The following is an 11,391-nucleotide window of genomic DNA, read 5'->3' as shown; positions in this document are numbered from 1 at the left end:
ATATTTAGCGGATTTAAGTGTTAGTGTGAGCACAGGTGCTTTACATGAAAATCCTAAAATATGTGAAATTATTGTAATTTAAGCTCTTTAAGAATAATTTTCCAAGCTCCAAGCATAGTAATTGTACAGTGTAGTTTGGCCAAGTTTAGTCTGTGTTTTCAGAAAGAAAACACCTCATTAATCATGAGACAGATTTCACGCTGCCAAAATCCCTATTTATATATCACCGTGGACAGCGAGTAACCACTAAAAAAATAATGTTTTTAAAAAGTATGTCCTGGTCACTTTAGTTTTAAAAAATTCTTCGCACTTTCATTCAGACTGTAAATGTTTCAACGGATCTCTGCTGCCTCTCTGTGGTCATTTCCCTCAACTACACCCCCCCCCCCCCCCCCAACCTGAGCCAAGTGGTATCGCCCATTCATGAATTCAACATGGAGTCGCTGGTGCAGCGAAAATCATTCTTCTGACATGTTGAGCTGCAGCCAAAGAAGCGATATACAAACGCTAACAGAGCTGTGTGGAGGTATTCGTGAGTCGAGCTGCAGTGAGCCTCAGACTTCATATAGTTTTAACATTTAATGCACGATGTATGACCGTGCAGCGGACTGCAGCGACTGTTGAAGTTTCAGGGTTTAAGGCTTGACAGGAACTACGAGTGAACCACGACAGGCTCTGATGGAGCCCAGACAAATCACCGGGGTGTACGGAGAGGTGAGCGGCCTGCCTGCGCCTGTTTCAGCCCATGTGAGAGAAGAGCAGCTCCAGGAGCCCCGGATATACACGGTGACAGCAGGTGAGCGCTCCCCCTCCCTCCCCATGTGTGCACAGATGATGATGATGGTCATTATTTATTTATTACCACCCGGCTTCCCACTGTCAGCTAATTTATGTTCACTGCATGGATAGTTCATGAAAAAACAAACTGAAAACCTGCTCAGTACTGACCCCAAAATGTAGAGGAGTGGGAGAAAGGGGGAATAAAATGCACCCAACTGAAACTTCTTTAAGTAAAATACACGATTTATTATTAGTACATATGCTTCATAGTAGGAAGTGCTTTCCATTTAGGGTCCTTTTAAATTTAGTGTGCACTTAAAGTTGATCCTAGCCATCTACATTCAAGAATACTTCCTTTTCAGCAGCAGTTGTTCATAAGTAAGTACATAAGTGAGTGACTATGAGGTGATTAATACCCACGTGATCGCTTGGTCAGTAGGTCTTGGATATGACCTGATATCTTGGTCTGATGATCTAGTGGAGTAACTACTGGGACGTCGTGCCATGGTTGTATGAAGCTGTTAATTTGCACCTTAATGTGACAGTTTATGGAGTTGTTTTGGGGATTGGGGGGAGTTATTTTTTTAAACACTCAGTCCAGTAGTTGTCCAATCCAGCTCACACTCTCCTCATGTTAACTGGAATCAACAAGCAAGATTAAAAGAGCTCCTCACTACTTGCTTTCATTTCAGCATAAGCAATCAGAAGATGTTTCCATGTGGAGGGCCGTTTTTGTTTGCTTTTTTGTGAGAGCCTGCCGTTTGAGTACAAGAGCAGTGACCTTGTCTTAAGGGTTTAAAAGGCTTTGCAGCGTAAACCCGTCTGTGTCGGGGGAATTCCATTCAGCCTCTACGTTACTGGTTCATTTTAAACGGGATTGTGAAGCTGAGGGATCGACGCTCGAGTCAGCTTTAACTCTGCAAGGAGAGCCAGCAACCCCCACCGTCCATCTCACAGGGGAGAAAAGCTATCGGAGAAAATAGTGCAACCATGAATAATAATTTAACTGGATCATTAAAATAACAAGTGAAGAAAATGAGCAGATATTTTGGTTTAATCTGACGGGGGAACACTATCTTTTATTATATTAACATTTTCTTGCCAGGATGTCATGCAGACACATATGGCTTTTTCTCTGTTCTGTGACAAGTAATAAACTTTTCTATGTTCACTGTGTCCATGTGCAGAGTGGAGTCAGAGCGAACTGGTCCGATGCTCCAGACTCCGATACTTGCAGGAGTTCAGGCTGATCTCGGAGAGCAACACTCACAAGAGCATCAGGACTGTTCTTCCACCAGGACCGTGTGTGTCTGTGTCCGGAGAGTGAGTTGGGCCATAATTTAATAGTAATAATAATGGAACATTTTCTAATGTAAAATCTTAATTGGTTGGCAAAAAACAGTGCCTGAAAATTTCTACTGACTTGATCTCAGGTGGTTTTACTTGTCCGCCTGCTGCTGTGATGTACGAGTGCACCACAGGGTGTCTCAGAAAGCTGGAAATCCACTGAGTGTGGTTGAGGTGCAGTAGAGAAGCAGTGGGATCCCTCTGTCTGCATCAAATTTTGGAGTCAGTTTTTCTTTGTCTTTTATTTTTTTAGGTTGTTGAGTGGATTCTCTCCCATTCGAGGCCTGAGAGCTGTTATCAGAGAGACAAGCGGTCACCAGCTCCTCGAGGTAAGAAAAACGGGACGCTTCATTTTGTAATGTCTGCATTCGCGCATCTTAACAGGCTGCTGTTTACGGTCGTGTCTGTTTAGATATGGAACTGCCACGGCCTCAGAAAATGCCTCAACCTGACTGCTCTTAACAAACATGGCCGAGTGTATGATGACGGTGAGATGAAATCCTGACGTATCGCCACCAGAAACCGATAAGAATCAAGGACACGGTCTCATCACCGTGCTGCCATATTGTTCTGCATCCATTTACGTCTGTATTTTTAAAACAAACAAACACTTATTCTCACATGTGTTTATTTTCAGCCCAGTTTGGCTGCCTGTCGTGGTCAGCGTGTGAGAACAAACTGCTGTACGTAGCGGAGAGAAGCAAGAACGCATCAGCCGAAACGCAAGATGGGGGACACGCGTGGAGAAAGGTATGATGCAAACATATGTTCGTGCTGTTTTGCTAACCTTACAGCAGAGTGTTTGAGTGCCGGACTCTTGTTCTGTTTTTTTGGGGGGACGTGGGTTCCGATGCCCAATCAGGACAGGAGTTTGTACTGTGAAGATTGGGGGGAGGCCCTGACCAATAGGAGCGAGCCGGCAATTTGTGTGGTGGATTTGGAGATCGGCACGGCCAGCGTGTTGGAGGGCGTTCCGCCTGATGTTTCACCTGGACAGGTGAGGATGCAGAAGTTTACGGCACTGAACCTTAAATGTTCAAACACCTTATTCTGTAAGTAACTTTCATACAAACTAACAGGAGGATGTTTTTTTCTCTCTCTGTACATTTGTGTGTTTTTATCTCCAGGCTCTGTGGGCTCCCGGCAGTCAGGCAGTGTTTTTCATTGGCTGGTACCACGAACCCTTCAGACTCGGACTGAAGTTCTGCTCCAACCGCAGGTTAGAGAGCTGCTTTAAATGCGCTTACAGAAACAGCAAAATGACACTGAAACTTGTGAATGTTTTCAGACACTATGAAAAGAAAATGTAGCTAGTTTGACTGAAGCAAATACACGATTTCTGTATACATATACATTTAAAATGTACTTCTTCACTTTATGTCTCTGATGGTCTAAACTCTTTCAGGTCAGCCTTGTTCAAGATTGATCTGTGTGGACATTGTGGTGAGAGCATTCTCTTTGTCTGTTTGTTAATATATTAAAGTTGTGCCCCCACTTTGCTCAGCTAGCCCCTCTCGTCTTCCAAACCAGAACGTCTGTCGGGGGAAAACCTTTCAGTGTCTAATCCCAGGCTAAGTCCTGATGGGTCCACGCTGATCTACCTGCAGGGTGCAGTGTTTGGTCCTCACAACCAGTGCCTCAGTCTGCAGCAGGTGCTGTATGTGTGCTCATGTATGTGATGTTTTTGTGCATGTCTGTGTGTTCTTTCTCTTAATGGCTGACTGCGGACTGACTCATGGATCATCCTCCACAGCTGGATCTGGAAAGCGGGGAGACATCTACGCTGCTGGATGTTGTCAGCAGGCCACAGGCTGGTACGTTACAGTTCCTGAAGGTGCCAAAAGAGAGGCTCGTGTCAGTTTCAATTAGAATTTTGTAACTATGATGGATGAGTTTTTCAAAATTCAGATTTGAAGAACTGTAAATTCTCACAGTAAGAGATTAATGCATCAAGAGAACTTAAGTGTTACTTGTGATTGCTCGTAAAGATTGAGGAGCTCGGTGGAGAGTTGAACTCCTCTGCACGTCTTTCTGTTCCAGGTGAGTTTGCAGGCATGTATGAAGCGCTGCCGTCCTGCTGCTGGTCTGCAGACAGCCAGAGAGTAATGTTCAGCAGCGCCTGCAGGAACTGGAAGGTAACAAACACATTTCTCTGGCACAACCTGGTATAACTGAAACAACTCCTATTTTTTTGTCTATAACATGTTGTGTTCGTGACACACACACACACGCACACACACACACACACACACACACACACACACACACACACACACACACACACTTCTCCATGGCTCATTTTGCGTTTCTCTCTTTCAGGGTCTCTTCCTAGTTGACAGAAGATCAAAGATAGTCACCTCCCTCTCTGATAGTAAGAGTCCGTCCTCTCCTCCACCTCTATCACCACCACCACCACCACCTCCTCCTCCTCTTTCCCTCCTGTCCTCATCTCCATCACTTCTTTTCCCTCCTCCTCCTTCTCCCCTCTCTCCTCTGCTCCCCCCTTCCCCTTTCCCATGTTGGGCTTCCTGTCCTCTCCCATCTCCTCTTTTCCCTCCTCCAGACGATTCCCCCTCTGTTTCTCATTCATCATCTCCTGTTTCTCCGACTCCTCCTTCCCCTTTTCTTCCACCTCCGCCTTCTCCTTTTCTTCCGGTTCCAGTTCCTCCTCTGCCTCATGAATCTCCCCTTCCTCCTCCACTTCCTTCTGATTCTCTTTCTGAACCTCCCCCTCCTCCTCCTCCACTGTTTAATCTTCACCAGGACGACAAGGGAGAACAGAAAGGTATGACAAGACCAAAAAAAAGAACAGCACATCTTACCTCTCTAAGGGTTGACCTTTCTCTCTGTTTGTTTCACCCCTGTCAAGAGCCTGTGTGTTTATTCTTCATCTCTTCTTTCACCCTCTTCACCTCCGTCTTTGTTTCCTCCTCTTCAGACCTCTCGGATTCTTCTTCCCAACTTTATGGCAGCTGGAAACTGCTGACAGTCCAGAGAGACCTGATGGTGGTCTGCTGCTCCAGCCCGAACACCCCTCCCACTCTGGTCGGACAAACCACAACGCCACATGTGAACACAAACATGCATTTCATGTGTGAATGTTTTCAGTTATTTAAAATGATTTAATATGTTTCTGTTTATCTGCCTCTTGTTTCCACGGGGATGGACGTGCATGCAGAGGGTGGGGTTTGTCCCGCGTGCAGGTGAGGCCGTGTCCTGGCAAACTCTGCAGGAGCCCCTCATGACCTTTGACTTCAACTGGAAAGTTCTAGATGTGACTCTTCCATCGGACGAGGAGAACGCAAACTACCGTGAGCTTTCAGTTTCTCCTTCAGTAGACGTGTTTTGAGTTTCAGCTCCATTGTCCTCTTACTTCCTCTCTGTCTTATACAGCTGGCTTAGACTTTGGTGCAGTCTTGGTTAAACCATCTCGTCCCCTTGGTGAAACCAGGACACCTCTTGTGGTCTTCATCCATGGTCTGTATTCATGTCCCTACTTGTTATGCCGTGTTATTGCCTTTTTTCTGTCTACTGTGTGAGTGATTTATTAAATCGTTTTCCTGTTATTGCTGTTTGCACCACTAGGGGGCCCTCACTCTCAGTTCCCTGCAGAGTGGAACAGCACCACAGCTGGGCTGGCTAAACTCGGCTTTGCTGTGCTCATGGGTGAGATACATGTGCTGCGTAGATTTTGTCAGGCTCTCATGCCGTGCACACAAGTTTAACATTTTGGAAAATGAGGTGGATTTAATTTAATTTAAGGTAAAGATTCAAAACTGGATTAGCTTGTTGTCTTCAGAGAGTTATAAATACAGCAAACGGTATATTTGTTTCTTTTTTGGTTTATTCAGTTAATAGTAATAATTAAACAGACCATAAAAAGTACACATGTGAAACAATGGAGTAAAGGCTCTGATTCGCTACCCATTTTCTGCTGCTTATCTGAGTCCAGCTCTCAGGGGTAATAGTCTAATCATAGAACCCCAGACCTCCCTCTCCCCAGCCACCTCCTTCAGGGACATTGAGATGTTTGAAAGCCAGCCAAGAGATAATCTTTCCAGTGTGTCCTGGGTCTTTCCCAGAGCTGCCTTCTTGTAGGACATGCCTGAAATACCACTCTTATGCAAGGGCCAGGAGCCCTCCTAATCAGTTGCCTGAACTACCACAGCTTTCCCTTTCAATGTGGAGGAGCAGCAACTTTACTCTGAGTCCCTCTTCAGTGACTCCTCACCCTGTCTCGTGAGAGCCCAGCAACCCTTTGAAGGAAGTTAATTTTTGCAGCTTGTTTCTGTGATCTCATTATTTCAGTCACTACCCAGAGGCTCGTGACCATAGGCGAAGTCAAAGCTTTGTCTTCACACCAGTCAGTCGGTCGGTGTCCTGCTCCACTCTATCATCACTCATAAACAGGACCCTGACATACTTAAACTCCTCCACTTGGGTCAGTACCCTGTCCCTGACCCGGAGTCGACACACCTTTTTTTTGTCAGCTGAGAACCGCGGCCCAAGTGTGTCTCTGATTCTTTTTATTCTAAATATGAAACTTTAAAAAAAAAAAAATACATATATATACATAAATACACGATCATCCCACCATTACCAGATACATTATGTCATCTTGGTTTTTTTTAATAAAAGAAAGAAAATACAGAAACTTAATATCTTCTGGTGAACAAGCAAATCAGTCGCCATCTACAACAACTACAAGCCTTTCAGGGTTAATATTATTAATATTGATATTGTTAGTATTTCTTTAACATTTCAGTTTTGATTTTGCGGTTTTTCCCTCTCTAATTTTGTGTCTCTACCCAGTGAACTACAGGGGATCCACGGGGTTCGGCCAGCACAGCATTTTGTCACTGATCGGTCAGATTGGGAGCCAGGATGTAAAAGATGTGCAGGTATGTCCTTTTTGTTTTTTCTGCTCCCAAATCCAGGAAAGAGTGTCAGCAACAAATCCTGCCAGTGACGCAGTTTGTCAGAATTACAAAAACATAATTATTTTTCCCATATTTGACCATATCTGCACATGTAGCTCTATCACTTACACAGTCACCCCTGCAGATGTAAGGAAATGATCTGTCCTGGCTTCCTTGTCTTTCACCCAGAGGGCTGTGCTTACTGCGCTGGAGCATGACCCGAACCTCGACCCCGATCGCTTGGCTGCAATAGGTGGTTCTCATGGCGGTTTCCTGGCCTGTCACCTGCTCGGTCAGTATCCTGAGTCCTACAGAGTGTGCGCAGCCAGGAACCCTGTCATTAATGCTGCTACTCTATTGGGAACCAGTGATATAGTGGACTGGTGAGGCAGATATGCATCGACAGATGAGAGCTTTTGTTCTGCTGAATCAGATCAAATCCACTTCATACGTGAATGCTTTCTGTCACCCCATCTCCAGGCGTTACACCAGTGCTGGGTTTCACTACTCGTACGACCAGATACCCACTGCTGAGGCCCTGGCTGCTATGTTACAGAAGTCACCCATCGCACATGCCGCCAAGGTCAAACACAAACACAAAAATCCCATGTGATAACCTTAATGAAACGACCAGAAGCGATAGCTACAAAGCTGCTTTAATAAGGAAATCTTCTTTAGACCCCTCTAGAGCTCACAATGCTGATTAAATCCCAGACTCTACAATGACGAGACAAAGGTGCCTCAGAGATGATGTTACCGCTCTTATACTCTCAGTTGTGTCTCTAAAAACTAAGCCCGCCCTGTGAAAGTTCAGTCGTTGCAATTGTAAACACAGGACTTTTTTATAGTGATGTTTTTTGAGTCAAAAATGTGGGTAAAGAAATGTGCTGTGTGACAATGTGCAGATCAAGGCTCCGGTGCTGCTGATGCTGGGAGGCAGAGACAGGAGGGTGTCTCCACACCAGGGGATGGAGCTTTATAAAGCACTGAAGAGCCGAGGTTCACCTGTCAGGTACGACGGGGCACAACAAACTACATAAAGACAATCTGACAGTGTGAGCCCTGCCACACTGGTTTTACTCATATTCAACTCAGTCATTCCTGTCATTTATTTCTTTAAAATCAGGTTGCTGTGGTTTCCTGAAGATGGACATTCTCTGTCCAGAGTGGACACACAGGTTGACTGCTTCCTCAACACAGCGCTGTGGCTGCACCAGCATCTCTGACCACGCGCACACACACACGTACGCACGCACAGCCACGAGGCCGTTTTTGTTGGTTTTTTTTGCTTCAGCTCGACGCTCTGAGAAAAGTGGTAGAAATCTGGTTTTTGATCAAAGCTGAGAATCTTAAACATCGCAGACTTTTTAATAACTAAACAACGCTTTTTTAGGTAAAGTAAAAAAAAATAAAAGCATGAAATAAAGAACATTTTTACAATGCAGCAATCATGTGTGCATGTCTTGTTTGTTTTATCATACATCACTTTATCTAAGCCAGGGGTGTCAAACATAAGGCCCAGAGGCCAGAATGGGCCCGGTAAAGAGTTCAATACGGCCCACTGGCGAGTGTATAGATTGTGACGTTTTAAACTGTATTTTCATATTTTTTACAACTTTTTCTATTGAAAGAAATGTCTGTTTCTACACTAGATAGAAAAAATGTATATTTTTTTATTGGAAAACTTTTTCTGTAATTTTATGCACTGGTCCGGCCCACCTCAGGACCAGTGACTCTATGTGGTCACTTCCCAGTCCAGGCGGGCAAAGATCTACCAGCACACATGGGGCATGTAATTTAAGGAACTATCCAGCAGATGGCGGTCTCTTCATATTGTAGCCATAGACATCAGCTGGCTATGCATGTGTCGGTTCAGATGCATGAGATTAGCCAACTTAAATGAGTAGCCATCAAACAGGTGGTTGTAATCACATCTGCTGCGTTCAAGTTAACACAGAAATAAATGAAAAGTGGAAAAACTGAAAAATCAAAGCAAACCAGGACTCCAAGTGTCATTTGAGTCTTCGTAAGCACACAGACCCGCTGCAGAGCTGCAAACCACCTGAAACTTAAGCTGGAGCCTTTAAATGAGACTCTCAAGCAGCTTCCTCATGTGGCTGCCTGAACAAATAGTCTACTGTAATGCTGACCTTTAAGCACAGGCAAAGAGATAAAGCAACTCCGGGAAAGAAACGTGTTTAGATTTAATGGTGATGAACTCTGCAGGAAAGAAATCCTAGATATCTGGTAAAAAAGATGGTTGTTTAACTTGTCTTTAATCCATTTTGCACTAGGCTGGAATTTCCCTTATTTCTGGGGTGCTTCAATCATGACTTCCCCACAAACACCGGAGTGTTTAATATAAAGCTGTAATTTTCCACTCGTAAACCTTGCACTTGGCTAAGAGGTGTGCTGAAACAGTGGCTGAGGAAAGCAGAGCCAGTTTGTCAGTACTTTGGTGGCCTTGTCGATAGCGGCCTTGAACAGTACCACCGCTTCATTTCCCAGACAACACAAGTGGACATTCCTACAGCTGATAGTACTGACAAATGAAATTCACAGATGCACATTTGGAAAGATTAAGTGGTGAGATGAGACGCCGAGGTGGGCGATGTCTTCCAGAGGTCTCACGCTGGTGTCCCAGACACGGTGGCGGAGATAATTGGCCTCCCCACCAACACTTTGCTCCTGTGGCCTTGACTGCAGCAGCTGCCGCCTGATGAAGTCACTGCCACGTGGGTGTTGGGTGGGGTCACCAATTCTGAGTGAAAGACGGAGGTTGCGTTGATGAGGAAGTGACAAATGAAGACGAGGAGTGAGACAGAAGCGAGCCGGTGTTCGAGACAATGAATGAGCCAGATAGAAGGGAGAAGTTCCTCTCAGCGGTATTTGCTGTGTGGGCTGGGGCTCAGAGGTGAAGCATTGTTGAAAGCTGGAGACAGGGAAAAGACTCATGCTCATGCTGGGTGAATGTAGGAGGTAGACAGACAAAGAGAGGGAAGAGTGAAAGTGTGTTGTCCGACACTGGTGGACAAAGAGCCTTTGGTGTTTGGTTCATTCTGGTGCTTCCCCGCTGCAGCTGGCTGCAGGACAAGTAAAGTAAAAGAGAACAGCAGAGGACGATGGAAACGAGCAAGGGAATCAATCTGGCAGTGTTGCAAGTGCATCCTCTGGAGAGCATGAGCAACAAATGTAGTGTGTCCTTAAAATCTGAGTGAGCTGAAGGAGTAGAAGACAAAAGAAAAAGATAGATGTCCTAAATCACTATCTATAGCTGATGAACAGTATCTGAAAGACATGTCCTTAAGAAATAGAAGAAAATCAAGTAAAGATCCGACACAGGACCTGAGAGATACACTTGGCCTTTCACTTGATCAGTTTGAAGCCTCATTAGAAATTGCCTCAGTGGAACGTGGCTCCCAGTCAGCCATTCTTAGAAATCAACAAGCCTGGAGAACTATTCCTGAACAGTAGAAATTACAAGGAAGAAAGGACAAGAAAGCTCAGCTAAGAGAGATCAGGCTGTGTGAAGAATAAAGGTGGTCATATCAAGCGCTCATTTTTAAGCTCATTTTTGCAGAATATGCTTTTTATGTGTTTGAATGTTTCAACAATATTTATTTAAATTTTCCAAACAAAAAGTAAAGAAGTGAGGACGGGATCAATACTTTTGCACAGCACTGTACACATACTTACATACACATACCAGAGGAAACAGGCCTAAATAACTCTTTCACTGCTGCGGTTTAGAAGCCCCGTATATTTTCAAATCCACATAATAAAACAAAAACTGCAAACTGTGTTAAAGGTGAATGAGATGGCATTTGATGTCGACGGGCTTTGAATTTGTCTCACTTTTCTTCTGGCTGCAAAAGTTTGTTCCAACATTCATTTCCTAGTCATCAAATGTAAAACAATGGATTCACAAGGTGAGTAAGTTTAATTCTCAGCCGCAACCTTTCAACATCTGTTGCTCTTCCACTTTAGAGTGGGAATTTCCCATCTCCTCACCCACACCCTTCAGCCATGGCCTTCACCTGTGGACACTGGTTGTGTGCCAGGGTGTTACGTGTGCATTGCTGAAAAGAGCCAGTACAAAAAAATTGGTCCTTTTACTGTCTAACTTTAAACAAATTAATAAAATGCATCCCAGGCCTTTTATTCCTTAGCATACTTACAGTACGTCCCTCAGCATAGTCCTTAGTCCCTGTTATTTCCTTTGTCTTGTTGTTTTTTAGCATGAAAGAGCGATTGTGTGCACACACAGTGTTCATTCAGGAGCCTATTAAAACGGGCCTTAAAGAGGGGAAGCAGCATTTTACCATCTCCCTTTTGATTCACCCTT

At 44.6% G+C, this 11,391-nt stretch overlaps 1 protein-coding gene across 3 annotated transcripts; it reads left to right on the top strand.

Moving 5' to 3' along the window:
- Positions 1–404: 404 nt before the first annotated feature.
- LOC309696668 (acylamino-acid-releasing enzyme) lies at positions 405–8,490 on the top strand. 3 transcript variants are annotated; one of them, XR_014273577.1, is made up of 21 exons: positions 405–796; positions 1,968–2,103; positions 2,381–2,456; positions 2,540–2,615; positions 2,765–2,877; positions 2,990–3,124; positions 3,255–3,346; positions 3,533–3,570; positions 3,658–3,779; positions 3,881–3,941; positions 4,168–4,262; positions 4,447–4,498; positions 5,066–5,172; positions 5,306–5,438; positions 5,521–5,604; positions 5,713–5,793; positions 6,940–7,028; positions 7,236–7,338; positions 7,527–7,629; positions 7,952–8,058; positions 8,173–8,284. XR_014273577.1 is itself a non-coding variant. In XM_082517989.1 (21 exons), the coding sequence occupies exons 1-21, from the start codon at positions 679–681 to the stop codon at positions 8,270–8,272; spliced, it is 2,112 nt and encodes a 703-aa protein (XP_082374115.1). In that variant the 5' UTR covers positions 405–678; the 3' UTR covers positions 8,273–8,490. The 3 variants fall into 3 exon arrangements, 2 of the variants coding, with proteins under 2 accessions (XP_082374115.1, XP_082374116.1); XM_082517989.1 differs by having other exon boundaries at positions 7,236–7,429; positions 8,173–8,490; XM_082517990.1 differs by lacking the exon at positions 8,173–8,284 and having other exon boundaries at positions 7,527–8,054.
- Positions 8,491–11,391: the final 2,901 nt, after the last annotated feature.

Source organism: Aulonocara stuartgranti (genome assembly GCF_965226115.1).
Source record: "Aulonocara stuartgranti genome assembly, chromosome: 20".
Lineage (NCBI taxonomy): Eukaryota > Metazoa > Chordata > Actinopteri > Cichliformes > Cichlidae > Aulonocara > Aulonocara stuartgranti.
The sequence above is the reverse complement of the archived record's forward strand: the minus strand, read 5'-3'. Positions and strand labels throughout refer to the sequence as shown.

What these genes read in the sequence shown, in the direction of transcription:
- LOC309696668 (XM_082517989.1), top strand. Translation starts at nt 679, where the DNA reads ATGGAGCCCAGACAAATCACCGGGGTGTACGGAGAGGTGAGCGGCCTG. An exon ending in TGATCTGTGTGGACATTGTG is followed by an intron (nt 3,571 to 3,657) that starts GTGAGAGCATTC and finishes CTTCCAAACCAG; the next exon opens with AACGTCTGTCGGGGGAAAAC. An exon ending in TGTCAGCAGGCCACAGGCTG is followed by an intron (nt 3,942 to 4,167) that starts GTACGTTACAGT and finishes TTTCTGTTCCAG; the next exon opens with GTGAGTTTGCAGGCATGTAT.